This window comes from Bubalus bubalis, chromosome X (genome assembly GCF_019923935.1).
Source record: "Bubalus bubalis isolate 160015118507 breed Murrah chromosome X, NDDB_SH_1, whole genome shotgun sequence".
Lineage (NCBI taxonomy): Eukaryota > Metazoa > Chordata > Mammalia > Artiodactyla > Bovidae > Bubalus > Bubalus bubalis.
In genome coordinates, this window is record NC_059181.1 from 51,688,377 (window position 1) to 51,712,694 (window position 24,318).

At 37.8% G+C, this 24,318-nt stretch overlaps 1 protein-coding gene across 1 annotated transcript; it reads right to left on the bottom strand.

The window, feature by feature from the left end:
• Positions 1 to 2,755: 2,755 nt before the first annotated feature.
• On the bottom strand, positions 2,756 to 4,157 carry LOC102412105 (high mobility group protein B3-like). Its single transcript, XM_044936921.2, has one exon. The coding sequence runs from the start codon at positions 4,034 to 4,036 to the stop codon at positions 3,482 to 3,484; it is 555 nt and encodes a 184-aa protein (XP_044792856.1). The 5' UTR covers positions 4,037 to 4,157; the 3' UTR covers positions 2,756 to 3,481.
• Positions 4,158 to 24,318: the final 20,161 nt, after the last annotated feature.

Here is a 24,318-nt window from a genome sequence, read left to right on the forward strand (position 1 = left end):
TTTCATTTGTTTAAAGACTCATGTGATTGTGATTAGACTGGGCTCTCGCTATTGCTGATCCCTGGGGAGCTCCTTTTTTTGTTGTCCGTTTTCAAGCTCAGCTGTCCATTTTCTTTAACTTCAAAACTATTTTATAAAAATGTGGAACAAATGTTTCAAATTAAAACAAACTAAAGAGACCACAACACACAATACAGGAAATTGACTGGCTCCTGGTTTTAAAAATGAAAAAAAGACATTTGGGGGACAACTAGGGAAATCTTAATATGGCTTGGATGATATTATTAGAAGATATTAAAATTTTATTAAAAGAATATTATTGTTCATTTCCTTAGGTGTGATAAAAGTGTTATGTCAGTTATGCCTCGATAAAACCAGGCAGGGGAAAAAAAGAAATTCTGGATCTGAAAAAGCAGATCAATAATCCACAGTTCAATGATTCTTATCTACTTTCACCTCCAAGAATTGGATAATTCCACCATTAAAATCAATGTCTACTCTAGGCTTAACTCAATCTATTACTGTCTGGCCCCATTCTCTTGTTATGTGTCTCATCTTCCCTGCTTCTTTCTCTTGGTGTCCTAAGTCCATACATGTTCTGAACTTCTGCCCATGAGAACATATTCACACATAATTTTGTTGCCTTGAAACTCATCTAAAATGCTTGAAGTAAAGATCTCTATAAATGTATAAAATTTGAATAAATATTTTATATTGCTTCCTAAAAAATAAAATTCTTGAAGTACTTTATGATATTCTTGTCTCCCTTTCATAAATCTGTTTAAATGTTTTATATCCACTTAATATTATGGCATATAATATTTTTCTATTGCTGTTGTGACAAATTATCACAGATTTCAAGATTTAGTGATACAAATTTGTTATCTCACTGTTCTATAGGTCAGCAGTCTGGATTGGCTCAACTGGTTTCTCTGCTCTGAGTTTCACAAGGCTGTAATCAAGGTATTGGCCAGCTGGGCTCTTATCAGAAGCTCTGGAATCTGTTTCCAAGCTCATTCAGGTTGTTGTTAAAATCTAGTTCTGTACTCTGGTAGACTTGAGGACTGTGACTCCTTGTCAGCTATCATCTGACAGGCTAAGGTAGCCCTTAGCTCCCAAAGGGCTCTTTCCAGTTCTTGCACATGGACCCCTACATCCTACCCTTGGAATCCCTCTGATTTCTGCCATATCTCTCTTGCTGACAGCCAGGATAGGTTTGCTGCTTTTAAAGGGCTCATGTTATTAGATTGGACCTACCCAGAAAAACCTGAATAATCTTCCCATCTTAAAGTCTGTACCCTTATTTACATCTGCAAAGTCCCTTTTATTGTGTAATATATTCACAGGTTCTAGGAATTAGAGTGTGAACATCTTTGGGGAGGGCACATTTTGCCTATATTATGTGGGTTTTCCCCCAGTTGCTCTAAATATAGACAGTCTTGGGTCAGCTTTTGGAGAACAGTTTTCTATGGGAATACCTGCTCATAGCATTGTAGATATGGACTCTTGTGGTTAGAGTAATTCCAATGCATTTTTTTCTTCTCTCCCTATCTCTTCTTGGTTTCTTTGGGACCCAAACAACCTCTCTGACTTAGTAACAATTAATATATCCTTGTTTTCTAGTTACATCTTTAAGAAGCTTTAGATTCTTAAGTGTATCTTCTATTTCCCTTTCATCTCTGTGTAGTTTGTTCTCAAGATCACATTTTCCTAAGAAAATCCTTCTTTTTCCACCTTAAATAGTATATTTTCTTAGATCTTTTTCTTTCACTCTGTCACTGATCTTGTTCTGACAGGAAAACCAAAACTTTATTTTTTTAATGTTTTATTATGGGAAATTTCAAACATACACAAAATTAGAGAGAATACTATAACAAATACCTATGAATAATAATGAATCACTCAGTGAATTATCAACACTTTGCCAATTTTAATTCATCTATTAATACATTTTTCCTGTACATATTACTATACTGTATTGTCGCTAAATTGTGTCCAACTCTTTGCAATCTCATGGACTGCAGCACACCGGGCTCCTCTGTCCTTCACTGTCTCCCAGAGTTTGCTCAAGTTCATGTCCACTGAGTCAGTGGTGCTAGCTAAACATCTCATTCTCTGCCACCTCCTTCTCTTTTTGCCTTCAATCTTTCCCAGCATCAGGGACTTTTCGAATAAGTCAGCTCTTTGCATCAGGTGGCCAAAGTATTGGATATTCAGCTTCAGAGTCAGTCCTTCTGATGAATGTTCAGGTTGATTTCCTTTAGGATTTATTGGTTTGATCTCTTTGTGATCCAAGGGACTCTGCAGAGTCTTCTCCAGCACCACAATTCAAAAGCATCAATTCTTCAATGCTCAGCCTTCTTTACGGTTCAACTCTCACATTCGTACATCACTACTGGAAAAATCATAGCTTTGACTATATGTACCTTTGTCTGCAAAGTGATATCTCTGCTATTTAATATGCTGTCTAGGTTTGTCATAGCTTTCCTTCCAGGGAGCAAGCATCTTTTAAATGTAATACTGTTTATTTAACTTCAAAAACATTTCAGCATTCTAAACATACAAAAAAATAACAACGTTTCAGATTGTGTTTAGTACAGAAAGTTCTTGAACTTTCACTGGTGCAGTGGCTCTTGGCTTTGCTGACAGTGAAGAGTTCTATGGTTTGTTTTTAAAAAAAAAAAAAAAGCTTGAAAAACCACACTTCAACTAAAAAGGATCCAGAACACTTCTCATGCCAGGTGACCCCCCTCCTTTTCCACAGCTAAGAATGGCAGTGGGATGCTATGTCACTATATACAAAAACATGACAACCTGAAGCTAAATGGATGCCCCACAGTGCACACCCTGAGCTATGGCCCCTCCAGAAGGCATCACCCCCACAGCCTCCACACCAAGCAAGGAGTGTCAAGAGTGTGTCTTGGTTGCTTTGGTTTTTTTTTTTGTTTTTTGTTTTTTGTTTTTTTTTACAAACTATAGATATGTAATCAGTTGAGAACTCGGGATTTCTAGCCAATGACCATAGAGTTAACACACCACCTTCCAAATTAAAAAAAAAAATGCCAGAAATATTTTTAAATGCCTTGTCACACCAACAACAAAGTGCACAGAGTGAGGAGAAGATGAGAGCCTTTTCATTTTAAAAATGTTTGGAAATATGTATAACTTTGATACAGTTTCCAGGTGCTCCATACACCCATGGCCACTTCATGTAAACCACTGCTAATTGCTAGAGCACTTTGAGAGACTACGATATGATCATGATCCAGTTGGGTAATTAAACCTAATGAGGGCAACAGACATGTCTTGGGTGAGAGGTGTGTCAATCATGGTGCTCCCTACTCTAAGGTTTTCACAAGGAGACAGACAGATCAACAGTTTTTTTTAATTCATCCTCTTCCTCCTCTTCCTCCTCATCCTCTTCCTCTTCCACCTTTTTCCGGACAACTTTAGCAGGACCCTTGGTACCATCAAACTCCCCTTAATAGTCTGCAACATCCTTCTCATACTTCTTTAGCTTTGCAGCCTTGTTGATGTATAGCTGCTTCTTACTGTCACTTAAGTTATTCCACATCTCACCCAGCTTCTTTGCCACATCTCCAATAGAGATGCCAGGGTTTGTAGACTTGATTTTGGAGCAGAATTCAGAGCAGAATAGGAAAAATCCAGACGGTGGTCTCTTGGGGGCATTAGGGTCCTTCTTCTTGCCTCCCTTAGCTGATCCATAATCCTTCATTTCCTGATTATAGTGCACTTTATCTGCCTTTGCCATTTCATCAAATGTAGACTTCTCTTTCCCAGACATGGTCTTCCATCTCTCAGAGCATTTCTTGGAAAATTCAGCAAAATTGACAGGGACCTCGGGGGTTTTCTTATGTTCCTTTCTGCACATCTGCACAAAAAAGGCATAAGCAGACATCTTGCCCTTTGGTTTCTCAGGATCACCTTTAGCCATCTTGACTGTATTATTCACTAGTCTGGGCAGCCCAGGGCATGATGTATAACTCAGTACTCCACAGCCTCGTTGTAGCTGCATCCACAAGAGTTGCCTCTAAGGAGCAAGCATCTTTTAATTTCATGTCTGCAGTCACTGTCTGCATTGATTTTGGAGCCCAAGAAAATCAAATCTGTCACTTCTTCCACTTTTTCCCCTTCTATTTTCCATGAAGTGATGGGACCAGATGCCATGATCTTAGTTTTTTTAAATGTTGAGTTTCAAGCCAGCTTTTCCACGCTCCTCTTTCACCCTCATCAAGAGGCTCTTTAGTTCCTCTTCACTTTCTGCCATTAGGGTAGTATCATCTGCATATCTGAGGTTGTTGGTATTTCTCCCAGCAATTTTGATTCCAGCTTGTGATTCATCCAACCTGGCATTTCACACGATGTACTCTGCATATAAATTAAATAAGTAAGGTGACAATATATAGCCTTGTTGTAGTCCTTTTCCAATTTTGAACCAGTCTGTTGTTCCATGTCTGGTTCTTACTGTTGCTTCTTGACCTGCATACAGGTTTCTCAGGAAACAGGTAAGATGGTCTGGTATTCCCATCTCTTTATTTAAAAATTTTCCACAGTTTGTTGTGATCCACACAGCCAGAGGTTTTAGCACAGTCAATGAAGCAGATGCTTTTCTGGTATTCCCTTGCTTTCTCTATGATCCAACAAATGACATGCCTCTTTCAGTCTGTGTCTAATAGCCCTGAAGTGCGTTTCTTGTAGGCAGGATATTGAAGGGTATTGTTTTTATCCAACCAACCACCTTAAGTCTTTTGATCAGAGCATTTATTCTGTTGACATTTAAAGTAATTGTTGATAATTATGTACTTATTTTCATTTTTGTTCTGTTTCACAGTGGTTCTGGTAATTATGCTCTGTTCATTTCTTCTTCATTTTGTTTCTACATATGGTTTGATGACTTTATTTAGCAGTATGTTTTTGCGTCTTTCTTTTTGGTTTTTGTGTATCTATTATATTAATAGGTCTTTGATTTGTGGTTACAGTGGGGTTCATATATGTGTAAAAAGTGTGAAAGTGTTAGTTGCTCAGTCATGTCTGATTCTTTGCGACCCCATGGACTTTAGCCTGCCAGGCTCCTCTGTCCATGGGATTCTCCAGGCAAGAATACTGAGTGGGTAGCCATTCCCTTCTCCAGGGGATCTTCCTAACCCAGGGATCAAACCCAGGTCTCCTGCATTGCAGGCGGATTCTTTACTGTCTAAGCCACTATAGAATGTGGCCTGGAATATTAAGCTAGTCTCAAACATCATGTCATATCACTCACAAATATATTAGTATGAAACATTATTCTGAAAGAAACCCAGTACCTTGATTTTGTGAGCAAATCATATTCTTTGAGAAGGCAGTCTTTAAAGTATTTTGCTTAGTGTTTGGAATTTTAATAATTTTAAGACATGTTTCTCCACCTCAATACAAGAAGATGCTATAGCCTATATATGGTAAGGACTCTCATTTCTCTAGCTGTACCTTGATAAAAATCATCTGCTTTCCTAGGTTAAGCTGGGTCTTTAAAATCCAAAGTCATGGTCGTGGTTTATGTTATTAGTTAATCCAGAGCCAGCCTGAGACCATGTGGAGATGGTGTATGTGTGGTGGTCTGGGAGTCTGTGGATGTGCCGCAAAAATTAAAAAAGGCAGCTCCTCCAGAGTTTTCCCTTGCCTCTGGGATAGGATGCAATTCAAATCAAGATAACAGTGCTGATCAAATTCCATCTACTGAATGTAAAGATATAATCTGACTTCTTAGTACTCACCTGGAACTTAGCTACTTTTGCAGTTAAAATCCCCAGTCTATGGTCCTGGCTAAGAATTAAGAAAAAGGGAGTAAAATTTTTTCAGTCCTCTGATGCTGCTTTGAAGCTGTTTTGAGGTAAACCTTAACAAGTACCAAAATATTCTTTTCCTGATACCCTAATCCCTGTTTCCACCACAAAAGCATCCACAGTCTGTTCTTACTAGGACCCACTTGGGCCCACCTGCTTTTAGACACCAGCCACAGTTGTAAGGTCAAAAACCTATGAGGCCTATGCTTTCTAAAGTTGCCATCTATTAGAAGCAGTTGTATGCCTGCAGACGCCAATCATAATATAAACTTCTGCAAATTCCCATAGTCAATGATATGCATGACCAGTGCCTTCTAAGGTGCCTACTCTTACGAAAAAAAAAACAGTTGCAACACCTATGCATGCCAGCCACCATACATACTCCCATAAGGAGAACTGCCTCCCTCAAATGTTACTCTAGATCTCAAATGCCAGTCCTTGTAACCATTTCCAAAGTTTTTTTACCCATGGGATCTCTCTAAAGGTCCTATAATTACCTCATTATCTCCCTTTGAATTTCAAACTAATGGATATATATATATATATATATGTATATATATATATAGAGAGAGAGAGAGAGAGAGAAAGAAATATTGAAAGTTACTGTTGACAAGACTGGCTTAGAGAATGGGTCTGTGGCCTGCAGTCTGAAACAGGTTTTCAACTTTTTCATCCCAAGCCTAGACTACAACTTACCGAGGGAATTGGTGGGTCTGTATAGCAGACCCTCACCCTGCTGAGCTCACCCAAGTGGGGCTAATCACATGAAGGGGCAGAGAGGAGGACACAAGCTTGATATGAACAAGTGAGCTCTGAAAAATAGAGAGCATAATGCTCAACAGGGCCTGAGCAATAAGCCTGCAATGACATTTTGGAATCTCATCCATCAGTCACTGTGGGAAAGAGGTGGGTAAAGGCAGGAGTAGGACAGTGGGTGCTAAGTTCTCTTCCCAACACTTCTGAAAGGGCAAAAGCTTCTACTTCAGGTACAGATGGGAATACTTGGAAGGGAAATATTATGTAATTAATAAGCATGGTCAAATAAAAAGCACCAAGAGAAGGGCTCCCTCCCCAAGATATCAAGCTTTCTCCAGTGGCCAGCCTTACATCCTCACTACATGACTGGAACAAATAAGAACACAGTGATATGTAGAAATGGGTGCTCTAGTGCCCAGTAAAAACAGTGGAACCTACTGCTTTCACTCCATGAACACCTCTTAAGAGTCTTGCCTGATTACTGTGGCCATCTGGGAGAGAGAGATTTAAAGTCAATTTAAGCCCAGTTATTTGATGGTGGTTTTTCTTCTTTTGCCGTAGATGGCAGAAGACTTCAAGTCCAAATGCAAGATAGAGGATAGAGGAGAGCTTAGAACAGAGCTTGCAAACTGGTAGCCTGCTAAACAAATCCAGTCTACAGATGTGTTTGATTTGGCCCATATTTTTAAATTACTTGTCAGCATATAAAAATTGGTAGAGTTCATGTAAAAACTCAGATTTTATGGCTTCTCTGGAAAAGTCAGGAGATTCTGGCCATATGGATGTGCATTTCTGTATGGCAAAATCAGCTGGACAGAAAAGGCATTGCTCCTCTTAGGAAGAGGCACAGTGTCCATGTAGGCTTTTGTGTGACCTACCTAGCCCTTGCCTATATTTGAGCTTGTGATCTCTGATTTAAACTGACCAACATTAAGATATTGTTTGTGATCTGAAAGGCATGCAAATCATCCATATCCAAAAGTGTTTAATCATGTCAGAGCAAGTATTTGGCAATGTGGAGGGTACCAGGGAGGTGTGTGCCAGGAATCTGACCATGTATCAGGAGGGGGAAGGATAAGCAAGCAGACATCTGTCTGTGTAACAAGGATGGGAGGATTGTTACGAAAGGCAGAAGAAAAGGGGGCCATAGCCTGCAGTGTGGAGAAGCAGGCTAGGCAGGTAACAGCGGGAGTCAATTACAGTCAAATGTTGCTAGGGCAACTCAGGCTCCATGAACAGCCTGGAGAGCCTCTGGCCTTCTTACTGCTAAGGCAGGTGATTTAGGAAGCCAGAGCTCTGAGGTCAGCAAAGCTTATGAGAAAAAAGATAAGGCTGTAGAAGCACTGTCTTGGTGTTAGGGCTCAAGTGTTGGTACAGATGCAGATGGAGCCACAACTTTGCACACTGGTAGCCACTCTAAAGGCCTCTGTAATTGAAAACCATTACATCTCCCCACTTAAGGGCATTTTTTTTTTCTAAACTATAGGTTGTAACACATTGGTGGGCAGTGACATTGATTTAGTGGGATGGAGATCATAATTTTTTAATGAAAAAAAGTACAATTTTTTAAAAGAGTTGTATTACACACAGTAAATACTGTTTTGTGAAACGCTAATTTCAGGTATGTGTTTGTGCATATGTGTGCAGGTACATATATACTGAGTTGTGATGTTAAATATATTTCTTACTCTGAATTGAGCTCAGAAAAGTTTGAGAGCCCCTGTCACAGGCTACAGCGTGAGTCATCATGGCCAGCTGACTGTATGTACCTAATTTGGCATGTCTAGTGGATTTTTTTCTCTCTTGCTTTTGTTTTTGGTGTTGTGAGTAAGAATGGCAGATGTAGGCCAATTATAGCCTTCTAAGGAGGACTTTCTGGTATTACAAAAAACACAGGTAATGTTGCCAGCTGAGAAACAGGTTTTGGGGTGTGGCTTCCTACGAGAGGCACAACTCCACCTGGCTGCTCAAGACTCTCGCCTGAGAGTGGTAGCACCACAGGTAAACATACAAATGAAGCCAAAAGAAGAGACTGCTCTGCAGCACTGGACCCCAAATCTGTTCTTGTCTGGGATTTTCCAGGGTTTCTAGGAGCAACATCATTCCCATAAATTTTTTTGCATGGTCCACACTGTTGGTACCCTACCCAACGGACATCCTTCACTTTTTTCCTTTCTAATATAGTCCCCACTTTTGTGAATGTTTAGAGCAATCCTGTGCATCTTGGGAGCTGGGATTCTCAGGTGAAGACCTACCTACAAAATGCCAGCCCCCAATTTTTATTATATTCAAAAGACATAACAACTACTTAGTCAACTCGTTACTAAAGTTTTTAAACAACAGACATAGAAAACAAAGGGGCAAAGGGGGAGGGATAAATCAACAGTCTGGGATTAATAAATACACACTACTCTATATAAAATAAATAACCAACAAGAACCTACTGTATAACACAGGGAAGTATATTCAGTATCTTAAAATTATCTATAATGGAAAAGAATCTAAAAATATACATAACTGAAATATATATAACTGAATCACTTTGCTCTACACCTGAAACTAACACAACATTGTTAATCAACTATACTTCAATTTTTAAAAAGTTTCTGAATGTATAATCTCAATTTCTAAACCTAGTTGGTAACTAACAGTTTGCAGACTAGTACCAGTCCAGGGGTCATAATGCAAGTGGCACTCGTCTGAGGCAACTAATCATGGTAATTCTATTTACCTTGCCAAATTGTTGGCTTCAGCATAAGCATGAGACATGATTTTTGGCCATTGAGCTACGGGGGGGAGGGGGGGGCGGGAGGCTCATGGGAAAAGTTTCTCTTAGTCACAATAAGGGATACATGGCAGTTAGCCTTTTGACGTTGGTATAAGACTATATGATGACTGAGTAGTTGTGGCCATCTCAGGATCATAAGGTGAAGGACCATAGGCTGAGGATGGTGGAACAGGATGGAAGTAAGTCAGCACTTAATGATGTTGCTGAGCTGTTGAATCATCTACTCTTGAATACCTCCATCTATGTATATATGGAGCTTCCCAGGTGGCTCAGTGGTAAAGAATCTGCCTGCCAATGCGGGAGATGCAAGAGACATGGGTTCGATCCCTGGGTTGGGAAGATCCACTGGAGCAGGAAATTCCAGTATTCTTGCCTGGGAAAATACATAGACAGAGAAGCCTGGCGGGCTACCGTCCATGGGGTTGCAGAGAGTCAGACACAACTAAGCGACTGAGCACGTGTATGTATGGGAGATAATGAAATGGCCTTACTGGTTGATTCACTTTGTGTTGGCTTTGCCATTACTTGCAACTGAAAGAATTCTAACTGATGCACTTGCAGGACATGACAGGGTTAACTAGCTTGAGTACAGAGGCCTAGCTGTACCTAGGATATTTTATAGTGAGCTTAGAATTTTCAGAAGAAATTGTTCAAGTTAAAACAGTTAAACAAAGCTGCAGTTGTGTACTGACCCAAAAGACATAGCATGTGTCATTCTAATTCTAGCATCTTTTTTGTATTTTATTTTTAATTAACAGACAGGAAATTTGATTTTTGTGTATACAGTTCCATTTTAACACACACATAGATTTGTGTAACTGCCACTGTAAACAGGATACAGAACAGTTCCATCACCCCAGAAAACTCACGTATGCTATTGCTTTGAAGTCACACCCTCCTCCCATTCCTAACCACTGATTTGTTCTCCATCACTATACTTTTATCCTTTGAAAGATGTCATATAAATGAAAGTATACAGTATGTAATGTTTTGAGATCATCTTCTTTCACTCAGCCCAATACCTTTCAGATTGATTCAAGTTGTTGCATGTTTTTTCCTTTTTATCATTGAGTAATATTCCACTGGATGAATGTACCACAGTTTTGTTTATCCATTCATTCCACAAAGGATATTTGTTATTATCCAGATGTTGGTGATTATGAATAGAACACTTTAAGTTTTTGTGTACAGTATCTATGTGAACATAAGTTTTTATTTCTCCAGTGTAAATACCTAGGATTGGGATTATTGGGCCATTAACTTCCCAGGTGGTGCTAGTGGTAAAGAACCCACGTGCCAATGCAGGAGATGTAAGAGATGCAGGTTCGATCCCTGGGTCTGGAAGATCCCCAGGAGGAGGGCACAGCCGTGCACTCCAATATTCTTGCCTGGAAAATCCCATGGACAGAGGAGTCTGGCAGGCTACAGTCCATGGGGTTGCAAAGAGTCGGACATGACTAAAACAAAGTAGCACACACTAGCATACATGCATGTTAAGTGTATATTTAACTTTATATGAAACTACCTAATTCTTTTCCAGGCTGGCTGTACTATTTTGCATGCCTGCTAGCAATATAAAAGTTCCAGATGTTTGTCTATGTTTTCTTCCAAAAATTTTATAGTCTTATTATTGACATTCAGATCAATGATCCACTTTAAGTTAATTTTTATACAAGATGTGAGGTTTTGGTCAAGGTTCATTTCTTACACGTGGATATCCAATCATTCCAATATCACACATACCATTTGTTGAAAAGACTGTCATTTCTCCATTGAGTTCTTTGCACCTTGTCAAAAAATCAATTGACCATATTTACATAGGTCTATTTCTGTATTCTCTATTCTGTTGCATTGCTCTACATGTCTGTTACTTCTCTAATACCACAATGTCTTGATTACTGAGTTGTACAGTAAGCCTTAAAATCAGATGGTGTGATTCTTCCACCTTTATCAATATTCTCAACATAATTTTGGTTATTCTACTTCCTTTGCCTGTCCACATAAATTTCAGAGCCAACTCAACCCGTCCATAAACATGGTATATTTCTCCAGTTATTTAGGTCTTTGGAGATTTCTTTCATCAACATTTTTGCAGTTTTAGCATATAAATCCTGCACATGTTTTGTTAGATTTTATCTATTCCATTTTTTGGAGCTATTATAAGTAGTATTATTTATTGCTAGTATATAGAAATGTGATTGGTTTCTGTGTGCTGATCTTGTATTCTTGAACCTTGCTAAATTCATTTATTAGTTCCAGGAGAATGAGTGTGTGTGTGTGCATGCACACACATGTTTATATGTGACTGTCTGTGTAGACAATCACATCATCTTTGAATAGAGACAGTTTTGCTCCTCTCCCTTCTTTCCTCTTCTCCCCATCCCTAACTGCTTAGAATTAAGATGCCTAATGTGGATGAAATATAAGAGTGGAGGATAAGTACAGTCACCACAGGTCATCTGCAAATTATTCAAGCTGCCTAGCAGTCTGGACTTCACCAATGGCTCAGCAGGTAAAGAATCCACCTGCAACACAGGAGATGCAGGACACATGGATTCGATACCTGGGATGGGAAGATCCCCTGGAGGAGGGCAACCCACTCCAGTCTTCTTGCCGGGAAAATCTCATGGACAGAGAAGCCTGTCAGGATACGATCCATCAGGTTGCAAAGAGTCAGACACAACTGAAGCAACTGAGCACGCACAGGATTCATTCTACAAGATAATAGAAATATCATATGCAGATAATGTTATCATGTACTATGAAAAATGATAATAAAAATTTTAATAATAAATATTATAAAAATATCAGTGCTCCCTATGTGCCAGGGACCACTCTAATAATTTTACATAAATGAAACTTATCTAGTAATCACAACTCTAAGATATGGGTACTATTTTCCCCATTTTACAGATACAGAAACCATAAGTAGCAGAGCTGGGTACAAACCCAGGTAGTCTGGCTTCAGCACTAACACTTTACTATTACACAGTAGAACATTAGATTCTAGAAATGGACTCTAAAATATCTAAGAAATACAGCATTTAATAAAGGAGCATTTCAAATGAACGAGTAAAATGGCAACTATTTAATTTATTTTTTATTTTTTTTAATTCCCTATTTTTATTTTATTTTATTTTATTTTTAAACTTTACATAATTGTATTAGAACAATTGGGTAGCCATTGGGAAGAATTAAAGTTGGAAATCTACATTTGTTTTGTACCTCAAAATAAAACCTATATGCTACAAGTATTCAAAAGTAAAAATTAAAAACAAAAGTGCTAGGAGAAAACATGGAGAAAGAATTTTATAATCTTGAGGTAGGGAAAGCTCTTCAAAATATAGTACAATTAACTGCTATTATAAATGAAATGAATAATAATTTGATTAAAATAAAGAAAATATTTTAAATTTGTATATTCCAAGAAAAAATTTACAATGTTAAAGACAAATAACAAACTCAGGAAAATATTAGAAACAGGAAGACAAAGGGTTATTATCCACACTATAAAAAGAGCTATTCCATTTTAAAACCTAGTTGTTTGGGGTTTTGTTGTTGTTGGGTTGTATGAATTCTTTATATATTTGGATATTAGCACCTTATTGGCTATATGATTTGCAAATATCTTCTCCCCTTGAGTAGGTTGTCTTTTTATTTTGTTGATGATTTATTTTGCTATGCAAAGCTTTTTAGTTTGATGTAGTCCCATTTGTTTATTTTTGCTTTGGTTTCTCTTGCCTGAGGAAATATATCTAGAAAGATATTGCTAAGATCTGTGTCAATGAGCATACTGCCTCTGTTTTCTTCTAGGAGTTTTATGGTTTCAGGCTTTACATTCAAGCCTTTAATCCATTTTGAGCTTATTTTTGTGTATTGTATGAGATAATAGCCTAACTTCTTTTTTCTTTTCTTTTTCTTGTATGTGGCTGTCCAGTTTTAATAACACCATTTAGTGAAGAGACTAAACTTTCTCCATTGTAAATTCTTTGCTACTTTGCTGTAAATTAATTTTCCTTATATGTATGGGTTTATTTGGGGGCTTTCAACTATGTTCCATTGATCTAGATATCTTATTTTTCTGCCAATACCATGCTGTTTTGATTACTATAGCTTTGTAACATAGTTTGAAATCAAGGAGTGTGATACCTCCAGCTTTGTTCTTTCTTCTAAGGATTACTTTGGCTATTTGAGGTCTTTGTGCTTTCATTTAAATTTTCTGTTCTATTTCTGTGAAAAATTTCCTTGAGGTTTTGATAGGGATTTCATTGAATTTGTAGACTCTGGTAGGTAATATGGACATGTCAACAATGTTAATTCTTCCAATCCATGAGCACAAAATATCTATCCATTTATTTGTGCTGCTATGGAAAACAGTATGGAGATTTCTCAAAAAATTAAGAACTACCATATGATCTAGTTATTACACTTTTTGGTATTTATCCAGAGAATACAAAAATACCAATTTGAAAAGATATGTGTACCCCTATGTTCATCACAGCATTATTACAGTAGCCAACATATGGAAAAAACCTAAGAGCCCATCAACAGATGAATGGATAAAGAGGATGGTATATACTACTCAGTCATAATAAAGATGAAGTCTTGCCATTTATGACAACATGGGTGGATAATAAGGGTATTATGCTAAAGTGAAATAGACAAATACTGTATGATGCCACTCATATGTGGAATACAAACAAACAATAAAAGATAAATGAATAAACCAAAACAAAACAAACATGTATATATGGGACACAGTAGTGGTTACCAAAGGAGGGAATGCACACTGGGGAAAGGGGGCCAAGTGAATAATGATAAATGGGAAATAAATTTTTGGTAGTGAGCATGCTGGTGTGCATTCAGAAGTAGAAATATAATGTGGTATATATGAAACATATAATGTTATAAGTCAATGTCACCTCAATAAAATTTTTTATAATAAAAAATTTAAAAAGAGAACTATTCATAACTGGCAAGAAAATACTAAATTCAATGAAAACATGGGCAAACAACACAAACAAGCTGCACATTTGAAAAAGGAAGGACGCAAATAGCTAAGAAACAAAAGGTGCTCAATTTTACTAAAAATAAAAAATAATGAAAGTAATGACACATCACTTTACACATATCAGACTAGCAAAGAAAACATGAATGAAAATGCACAGCTTTGGCAAGGGTATGGGAGAAAATCACTCTCATACTCTGGTCCAGTGAATCTAAACTTGTATAATTTTTTTAGAGGGCAAGTTGGCAACAGGTATCCAATTATAAAATGTGCATACCCACTGGAGCAATTCCATTTCCAGCATCTGTTTTAAGGAGTGCATACATGTACAAAGCTATTTACAAGGATGTTCATTTTAGAATTCTATAAAAATAAAAATCAGTTAACAATCCAAAGGAGCACCCACCTTATGCAACTAATTTTTTAAAAGGTAAAACTTTAAGTATTGACCCCATGGACTATAACCTGCCAGGGTACTCTGTCCATGGAATTCTCCAGGCAAGAATAATGGAGTAGGTTACCATTCCCTTCTCCAGGGGATCATCCCAACCCAGGGATGAAACCTGGGTCTCCCACATTGCAGGCAGATTCTTTACTATCTGAACCACCAGTGACCCCAGTTGACATATTATGAAACCTATAATCTACTGTTACCTTATCCACTTATTTCTGAGGATTCTCGGAGGATTCTTAAAGGGTGACGATTACTTAAATAAGCATACCTTTGTAACCCATCTGCTCAGTTCAGTCACTCAGTTGTGTCTGACTCTTTGCGACCCCATGAACTGCAGCATGCCAGGCCTCCCTGTCCATCACCAACTGCCAGAGTCCACCCAAACCCATGTCCATAGAGTTGGTGATGCCATCCAACCATCTCATCCTCTGTCGTCCCCTTCTCCTCCTGCCCTCTATCTTTCCCAGCATCAAGGTCTTTTCAAATGAGTAAGTTCTTTGCATCAGGTGGCCAAAATATTGGAGTTTCAGCTTCAACATCAGTCCTTCCAATGAACACCCAGGACTGATCTCCTTTAGGATGGACTGGTTGGATTTCCTTGCAGTCCAAGAACTCTCAAGAGTCTTCTCCAACACCACAGTTCAAAAGCTTCAATTCTTCAGCGCTCAGCTTTCTTTATAGTCCAACTCTCACATCCATACATGACTACTGGAAAAACCATAGCCTTGACTAGATGGACCTTTGTTGGCAAAATAATGTCCTGCTTTTGAATATGCTGTCTAGGTTGGGCATAACTTTCCTTCTAAGGAGTAAGCGTCTTTTAATTTCATGGCTGCAATCACCATCTGCAGTGATTTTAGAGACCAGAAAAATAAAGTCAGCCACTGTTTCCACTGTTTCCCCATCTATTTCCCATGAAGTGATGGGACTGGATGCCATGATCTTCGTTCTCTGAATGTTGAGTGTTAAGCCAACTTTTTCACTCTCCTCTTTTACTTTCATCAAGAGGCTCTTCAGTTCTTCTTCACTTTCTGCCATAAGAGTGGTGTCATCTGCATATCTGAGGTTATTGATATTTCTCCTGGCAATCTTGATTCCAGCTTGTGCTTCTTCCAGCCCAGCATTTCTCATGATGTACTCTGCATATAAGTTAAATAAGCAGGGTAACAATGTACAGCCTTGACGTACTCCTTTTCTGATTTGGAACCAGTTTGTTGTTTCATGTCCAGTTCTAACTGTTGCTTCCTCACCTGCATACAGGTTTCTCAAGAGGCAGGTCAGGTGGTCTGGTATTCCCATCTCTTTCAGAATTTTCCACAGTGTATTGTGATCCACACAGGCAAAGGCTTTGGCATAGTCAATAAAGCAGAAATAGATGTTTTTCTGAAACTCTCTTGCGTTTTCCATGATCCAGCGGATGTTGACAATTTGATCTCCGGTTCCTCTGCCTTTTCTAAAACCAGCTTGTACATCTGGAAGTTCACGGTTCACGTATTGCAGAAGCCTGGCTTGGAGAATTTTGAGCATTACTTTACTAGTGTGTGATATGAGTGCAATTGTGCGGTAGTTTGAACATTTTTTGGCATTGCCTTTCATTGGGATTGGAATGAAAATTGACCTTTTCCAGTCCTGTGGCCACTGCTGAGTTTTCCAAATTTGCTGGCATGCTGAGTGCAGCACTTTCACAGCATCATCTTTCAGGATTTGAAATAGCTCAACTGGAATTCCATCACCTCCACTAGCTTTGTTCATAGTGATGCTTCCTAAGGCCCACTTGACTTCACATTCCAGGATGTCTGGCTCTAGGTGAGTGATCACACCATCGTAATTATCTGGGTCGTGAAGATCTTTTTTGTACAGTTCTTCTGTATATTCTTGCCACTTCTTCTTAATATTTTCTGCTTCTGTTAGGTCCATACCATTTCTGTCCTTTATCGAGCCCATTTTTGCATGAAATGTTCCCTTGGTATCTCTAATTTTCTTGAAGAGATCTCTAGTCTTTCCCATTCTCTTGTTTTCCTCTATTTCTTTGCACTGATCACTGAGGAAGGCTTTCTTATCTCTCCTTGCTATTCTTTGGAACTCTGCATTGAAATGGGTATATCTTTCCTTTTCTCCTTTGCTTTTTGCTTCTCTTCTTTTCACAGCTATTTGTAAGGCCTCCTCAGACAGCCATTTTGCTTTTTTGCATTTCTTTTTCTTGGGGATGGTCTTGATTCCTGTCTCCTGTACAATGTCACGAACCTCCATCCATAGTTCATCAGACACTCTATCAGATCTAGTCCCTTAAATCTATTTCTCACTTCCACTGTATAGTCATAAGGGATTTGATTTAGGTATACCTGGTCTAGTGGTTTTCTCTACTTTCTTCAATTTAAGTGTGAATTTGGCAATAAGGAGTTCATGATCTGAGCCACAGTCAGCTCCCAGTCTTGTTTTTGCTGACTGTATAGAGCTTCTCCATCTTTGGTTGCAAAGGACATAATCAATCTGATTTTGGTGTCATCCATCTGGTGATGTCCATGTGTAGAGTCTTCTCTTGTGTTGTTGGAAAAGGGTGTTTGCTATGACCAGTGCGTTCTCTTGGCAAAACTCTATTAGCCTTTGCCCTGCTTCATTCTGTACTCCAAGGCCAAATGGGCATAATTGTAATACTTGCCTCATAGGATTGTTTATTATTCATTCCTTCAAAAATATTTATTGAACAGGTAAAATTTTCAGGCACTGTGCTTGGTGTTTATATTTATATTGTACAAATATAAGCAAAACAGACATGGTCCCTGCTCTCTAGATGTTTACTCTCCACTATAAGGTGTGTGTTTAGGGTGTATGTATGTCTGTATGTGGTGGAGGGAACAGACATTAATCATACAACTGTACAAGTGTCTTGGGTGCCTAGGGAATAAAATAGTAGAGTATCATGAAAGTGTATCATAGGCTGCCTTGGTCTAGTTTTGGGGGGCAGGGTGAGGGAATATTTGAATTTAAAAACAGATAGTGATGGGCCAGGCACTTTGCAAATGTTCACTCCAGAGACCAGTTAAAAAGAATAAGTAAGGTAGATGTATATACAGTGATATAGAAAGCATGTCAAGAATACATTGTCAATAAAGCAATTTGTAAAACAGATATAGCATGATTCTCTCCCTTTTTATGGTTTTAAAAAATCTATAATACATATATCTATCAATGAATAGATAGAAAAAGATCTGGAAGACTATATACCATACTAACAATTGTCAACTCTATTTGAATAATTTGTCTGACGTTCTCTAATCAAAAAAGAAACAATAAAGACATGTATGAAAGTGAAACTGTTAGTCGCTTATTCATGCCCGGCTCTTTGTGACCCTAAGGACTGTAGCCCGCCAGGATCCTTTGTCCATGGGATTCTCCAGACAAGAATACTGGAGTAGGTAGCCATGTCCTCCTCCAGGGGATCTTCCTGACCCAGGGATCGAACCCATGTCTCCTGCATTGCAGACAGCTCAGACAGTAAAGAATTCTTGCTTGGATAAACCCATAGACAGAGGAGCCTGGTGGGCTACAGTCCAGTAGGGTCGCAAAGAGTCTGACACAACTGAAAAGACTTAGCATGCATAAATATAAATATATATATATATATATACACACACACACACACACATATATAAGCAACAGCATTAACGTTAGAAATAGTAGTATTAAAGGAAAAAAAGTTTTAAATAGGGTAAAAGAGATACTGATAAAAGATACTATCTACCAAAAATATCTTAGTGTCATAAGCATACATACAAATAACACTCCATTAAAATATATAAAGAAATCACAAAAGCAAATAAGTTACAAAAGAAAGCACAATACATTTCCAATAGTAGGAATCATGAAAGTCAAATGCTATTGGACCACAGTGTGATACAACTAACTTCTAAGCAGAAAAACAGCATCCCCAAAAGCTGTCACTTCAAAAATCAAATAATGCTTATAAATAACTAATGGTCAAAGAGGAAATCAAAACCAAAATTATAGACTAGAAATTAATGAGAACAAAAGCATTATATATGAAAGTCAAGTAGAAAAAAAGTATCATCTTAAATTATTTTAGAAATAAGTAAGGAAGACTGAAAATGAATAAGCCATATATTTAACATAAGCCATTTCAAACAATACAGCAAATCAAACTTAGAAATAGAGGAATATATTAATAAATATAAAAGCTGAAAATAATTCATTAAGTAGAGAATAGCAAAAGGGGAAAGTGGTAGAATGGGAAAATAAATCCAAGAAATACGGTTTAATTGATGGATAGACAGATGATAGCTATGTGATAAAGTATAACAAAATATTAATGATAAAATTTATGCTGTGAATTTATAAGTGTTCACTGTAAAACTCCTTCAGCTTTGCTCTATGTTTGAAATATTCATAATTAAATAGATTAAAAACCTATTATTACCCAGAACATGAGTTTGGGAAACACTGTACTAGAAGTTTCACTAGACCAGGAGAAAGACAAAGATGTCCACTGTTGCCTCTACTATTTAACCATTTTTTGTTGAAGTTCAATAAAACATAATATGTCAAGTAAATGCATATAGGAATTATAAATATGATAAGGAGGGGAAATCATTATCTACCTGGAAAACCAAGGAAAATGAATAGAAAAATTATTAGAACTGATAAGGAAGGTAAGTTATAACAACAAGGAAGGTAAGTAGGATGCCCAGTTACAAAAAGATGTCCCATTATGCACAAAAAATATATAAAAGGCTACTTCTAAATAGAGGTAGTAGTGAAGGGGAAAGGTGGTGAAACATGCTTTTCATGTTTTGCTCCGTGTACAGTACTTCCACAATGGCTGAATCTTTTACAACCAGAATGATTCATGTAGTTTTTTGAGGAAAATAAATCTATAGTAGTAGGCAGAATCCTAAAATGCCTCACCTTAATTTCCCTAGATTTCCCACCCTAATTTCTGGACTTTGAATATGATGAGATACCATGCTGGTGATTATGTCAACATCACCTGGTAAAACAGATTTTGCAGGTTTAACGTTCCCCTTAAAATAGGGAGATTATTTTGTATCATTCCCCAATAGCATTAATCTAATTACATAATTTTTTAAAATCACATAAATCTTTTAAAAGCAGAGTTCTCTCAGGCTAGTAGTAGAATGGAAAGTCAGAGAGATTCCAAACAAAAAAAGGATTCAGTGTGCCAGTGCTGGTTTGAAGATGGAAGGGGACACATAAGGAAAAATGTGAGCAGCCTCTAGAAACTGGGATCTCAGTCCTACAACAGTAAGGAACTAAATCCTGACAACAACCTGAATGAATTTGGAGTGGATTCTTCCCCCAGATAACTCCAGATAAAAGCCAGCTCTGGGGACACCTTGATTTCGGCATTGTATGATCCTAAACAAAGAACTCAACCAAGCCCACCAGGATGTCTGATCTACAAAACTGTGAGACAATAAGGTGTTATTTTAAATGGCTAAATTTGTGGTAATTTATGATGCAACAATAGAAAAATACAAAATACAGAACATTAACAAAAAAAATTATGTATGGTAGTGGTGGTTTAGTCACTAAGTTGTGTCCAACTCTTGCAACCCCATGGACTGTAGCCTGCCAAGCTCCTCTGTCCATGGGATTCTTCAGGCAAGAATACTGCAGTGGGTTGTCATTTCCTTCTCCAGGGGATCTTCCCAACCCAGGAATCAAACCTGGGTTCTATCAAATTTTCAAAAGTTCAAAATCCATTAATGGCCCAATCACGGAGCAGGATAGGGAGATGACACCCCATACACCTCATGGAAATATATTAATAAATTGGCAAAATCTTTCTCAAAGTATACTGAGCAATGCCTATCAACCGCTCCCAAAATGAGGATATGCTCTGCCTTGCTAAAATTTATTGTGGTTAAATAATTATAGTGGTAAGGAAAGATTTTTCTAAATGTCCTTTATAGAATTGCTTATTAACAGTGGACAATTAGAAACAACATGAGTATCTGACAATAGAAGACTGGTTTGTCAAATATAATATCCTACACCCATTTGATGAAATAAATTTTTTCAATATAAAGCCCAAAAGGAATTCTTATAGAACTTTACCAGTTAATTTAAAAATTTATCTGAAAAAGAAAATGCACTAGAATAGCCAAGAAATCTGTGGGAAAAAAAGACAGAGGAGCTTGCCCTAGCAGAGGTGAAATAATAATTTAAAGCTCAAATATTAAAAAAAAAAGTATGGTATTGATGCTGGTATAGATTTTAGGACTATTGAACTGATGATTTACATTCAAAACTATATATATCCTTAGAAATTGGTTTTTGATAGACAGAAAGAATGAATCTGTTCAATCAATGCTTAGGGCCCTATGAAAAAATACTAATAAGTAATTAATATTACAGTGGAATGATATTCACCTATGAAGCATACCATTGTTAGAACATATAACTGAGAAAAATATTTACCAAAAAAATCCCCCCAAATTAGAGTTAAATCTATAAAATTCTAAAATATTACAAGGAAATATAGAAACAATGTTTCTAATCTTGGAGTAGAAAAGTATTCTTATGCAAGATTTAAAATGCAAAAGCCATGAAAGAAATGATTGATAAATTTGAACACACCAACATTTAAAACATCTATACCCCTAAAAGATCCCAAAAGCAAAGTTTAAAAATAAGGAAAGTCTGCAAAAAATTTTCCAGCACCGTGGGGTGGGGGTTGGGTAGGAGGGAGATTCAAGAGGGAGGGGAAGTATGTATGGCTGACTTACATTGTTGTACAGCAGAAACCAACACAACATTGAAAAGCAATTATCCTCTAATTAAAAAAAAAACTTCCAACACTTGTAACAAATACTCATATCCAGACTACATAATTTAATAATAAGTCAAACAATCGAATTGGAAAACAGATAAATGATATGAATAGGCAAAGTCACAAAATGACACAAGCAAATAGCCAACAAACATATGAAAACACTCCTTAACTTCGATAATAATCAGGGAAATGCAAATAAGGAGACATTTTTCAACCATCACATTGGTACAACATTGAAATGACTAATACCGGCATGGATAAAAATTTAGGGAAATAGTTATTCTTATTCACTGCTGCTGGAGGTGTAAATTGGGTCTTTTGGAATGGCAGTTTGGCATTACCTATTAAAATTCCAAAATGTGCTGTTTGAGCCACCTATTTTACTTCTTCATATTTATCTCATAGAAATACTTTAGCATATGCACAAAAAAGCATGTACACATTTTTCATTGCAGCACTATAAAAAAAAAGTACTGTAACAGTATAAGATTGAAAACAATTTATATCTATCAATAGGTGTGGTGATGGTGGTTTAGTTGCCCAGTTGTGTCCAACTTTTGCAACCTATGGACCGTAGCCTGCCAGGCTCCTCTGTTTATGGGATTCTCCAGGAAAAAATACTGGAGTGAGTTGCTATTTCCTTCTCCAGGGAATCTTCCTGCTCAGGGAGTGAACCCTGGTCTACTGTATTGCAGGCTGTCTCCTGCACTGCAGGGGGATTCTTTACTGACTGAGCCATCAGGGACTTACCAATAACTCTAGTACATTCATTTAACAGACTACTGTGCAGTATGTCAGAGAAGGCAATAGCAACCCACTCCAGTACTCTTGCCTGGAAAATCCCATGAATGGAGGAGCCTGGTGGGCTGCAGTCCATGGGGTCGCCAAGAGTCGGACAAGACTGAACGACTTCACTTTCACTTTTCACTTTCGTGCATGGGAGAAGGAAATGGCAACCCACTCCAGTGTTCTTGCCTGGAGAATCCCAGGGGCGGCAGAGCCTGGTGGGCTGCCGTCTATGGGTCGCACAGAGTCGGACACGACTGAAGTGACTTAGCAGCAGCACTGCAGTATGTAAAAGAATGAGGCAGATTTATACATACCGACATGGAAAGATTTTGAGACATAGTAAGTGAATACAGCAATTAAAATGATACATAAAATAGAACACCATTCATATTTTTAAAAAGTAAAAAATGAAACAATATTTCCAGGAGCCACTACTGAAGCCTGGAGCGCCTAGAGCCTGTACTCCACAGCAAGAGAAGCCACCACAAGAAGAAGCCTATGCACTGTAATGAGTAGCTCTGGCTTGTCTCAACTAGAGAAAGCTGGTGCATAAGACCCAACACAGCCAAAAGTAAATACATAAATAAAAATTTCAAAATCAAAGTCCCTATTAAAAGGCTTTTTGAAAACTATAATGGTAATATTGGTGAGAGTATGGGAATATTTGAATAAACTGGAATTCTCATATATTTCTGGTGGGATCCTAACTACATTTCTACAAATCTCTCCTTAAGAAAAGTGTCAGAAATATGCAAATATTCAGTTACATCAAATTTCATGTTTGCATTTCTTACAATTAAAAAAGCCACAAACATTGAGTCTTGCTTAAATAATTAGCATTACAATGGAATAACAGCCACCCATTAAAATAGCATTGTAAGTATATTTAATAGGTCAGTCTATCTCAAAAGGGCCTCCATAATGCTGAGATTATACACAAAAGTTTATGTCTAAATATATATATTTGGCAGGCAGTGGATACGTTCATCAGATTCTCAATTTGGGGCATGAACCACTGCTCTGGAGGGTTGGAATTGGAACAAGAGGGTAAAATTACAATTTTTATTTCCTCTATGTCTCAAGAATACTTGTAGAGGGGTAGGAGGGAGGCAAGAGGGAAGGGTTATATGTCTACTTACAGCTGATTCGTGTTGTACAGCAGAAACCAACAGAACATTGTAAAGCAATTATACTCCAATTAAAAATAAATTAAAAATTTTATATTTTAAAAAGAGTACCTCAGATAGTGCTTTTGTCTCTATACTTTAAAGTACTGAGTTAATACATGCTTTTAGTTAAAAATTCAAACCTTACAGGAGTATCTAGAGTTTCGAGTCAAAGCTCCCTTCTCCCTTTTCAATTTTATTCTGCACCCCAGAAAAAGCACGGTTAATAGAGGTAACTCCTACCTGATCCTTTTTATTGCTATGCATTCACAGATGTAGATCCTCTATAAGCTCTTTGCCAATCTCACTCTCACCCCAAATAACACCAAGGAGAAATAGAGAATTTTTTTGAGGACTCATTACGTTCCTGAATTAAGTGTTCTAAGGGTTTACTACCCGTGTAAACTCGCTGTGATAGGCGCCCTCCACACTGTGTCCCCTCTTACCCTCTCGCCCCCCGTTCTTCGCTAGGCAGCTAGAGAGATTAATTTTTAAACGTTAGTCAATTCAAATCACGTCACCCTTCAGCGGTTTCCATCGTACCTCGAATCAAATCCAAATTCCTTAGCGACCCTACTATTCTTTATGGTTGGGTTTGCAGCGCCTGGCTCAGGCGCGATCGCCACCAAGGCACCCGGTTTCACCGCTGAGGGAGCACCTTCCCAAGGGGCAGAGGCGGGGTTTCTCGAGCTGGGGGAGGAGC

Excerpts from the sequence above, each read along its gene's own strand:
- LOC102412105 (XM_044936921.2), bottom strand. The coding sequence starts at position 4,036 with ATGCAGCTACAACGAGGCTGTGGAGTACTGAGTTATACATCATGCCCT.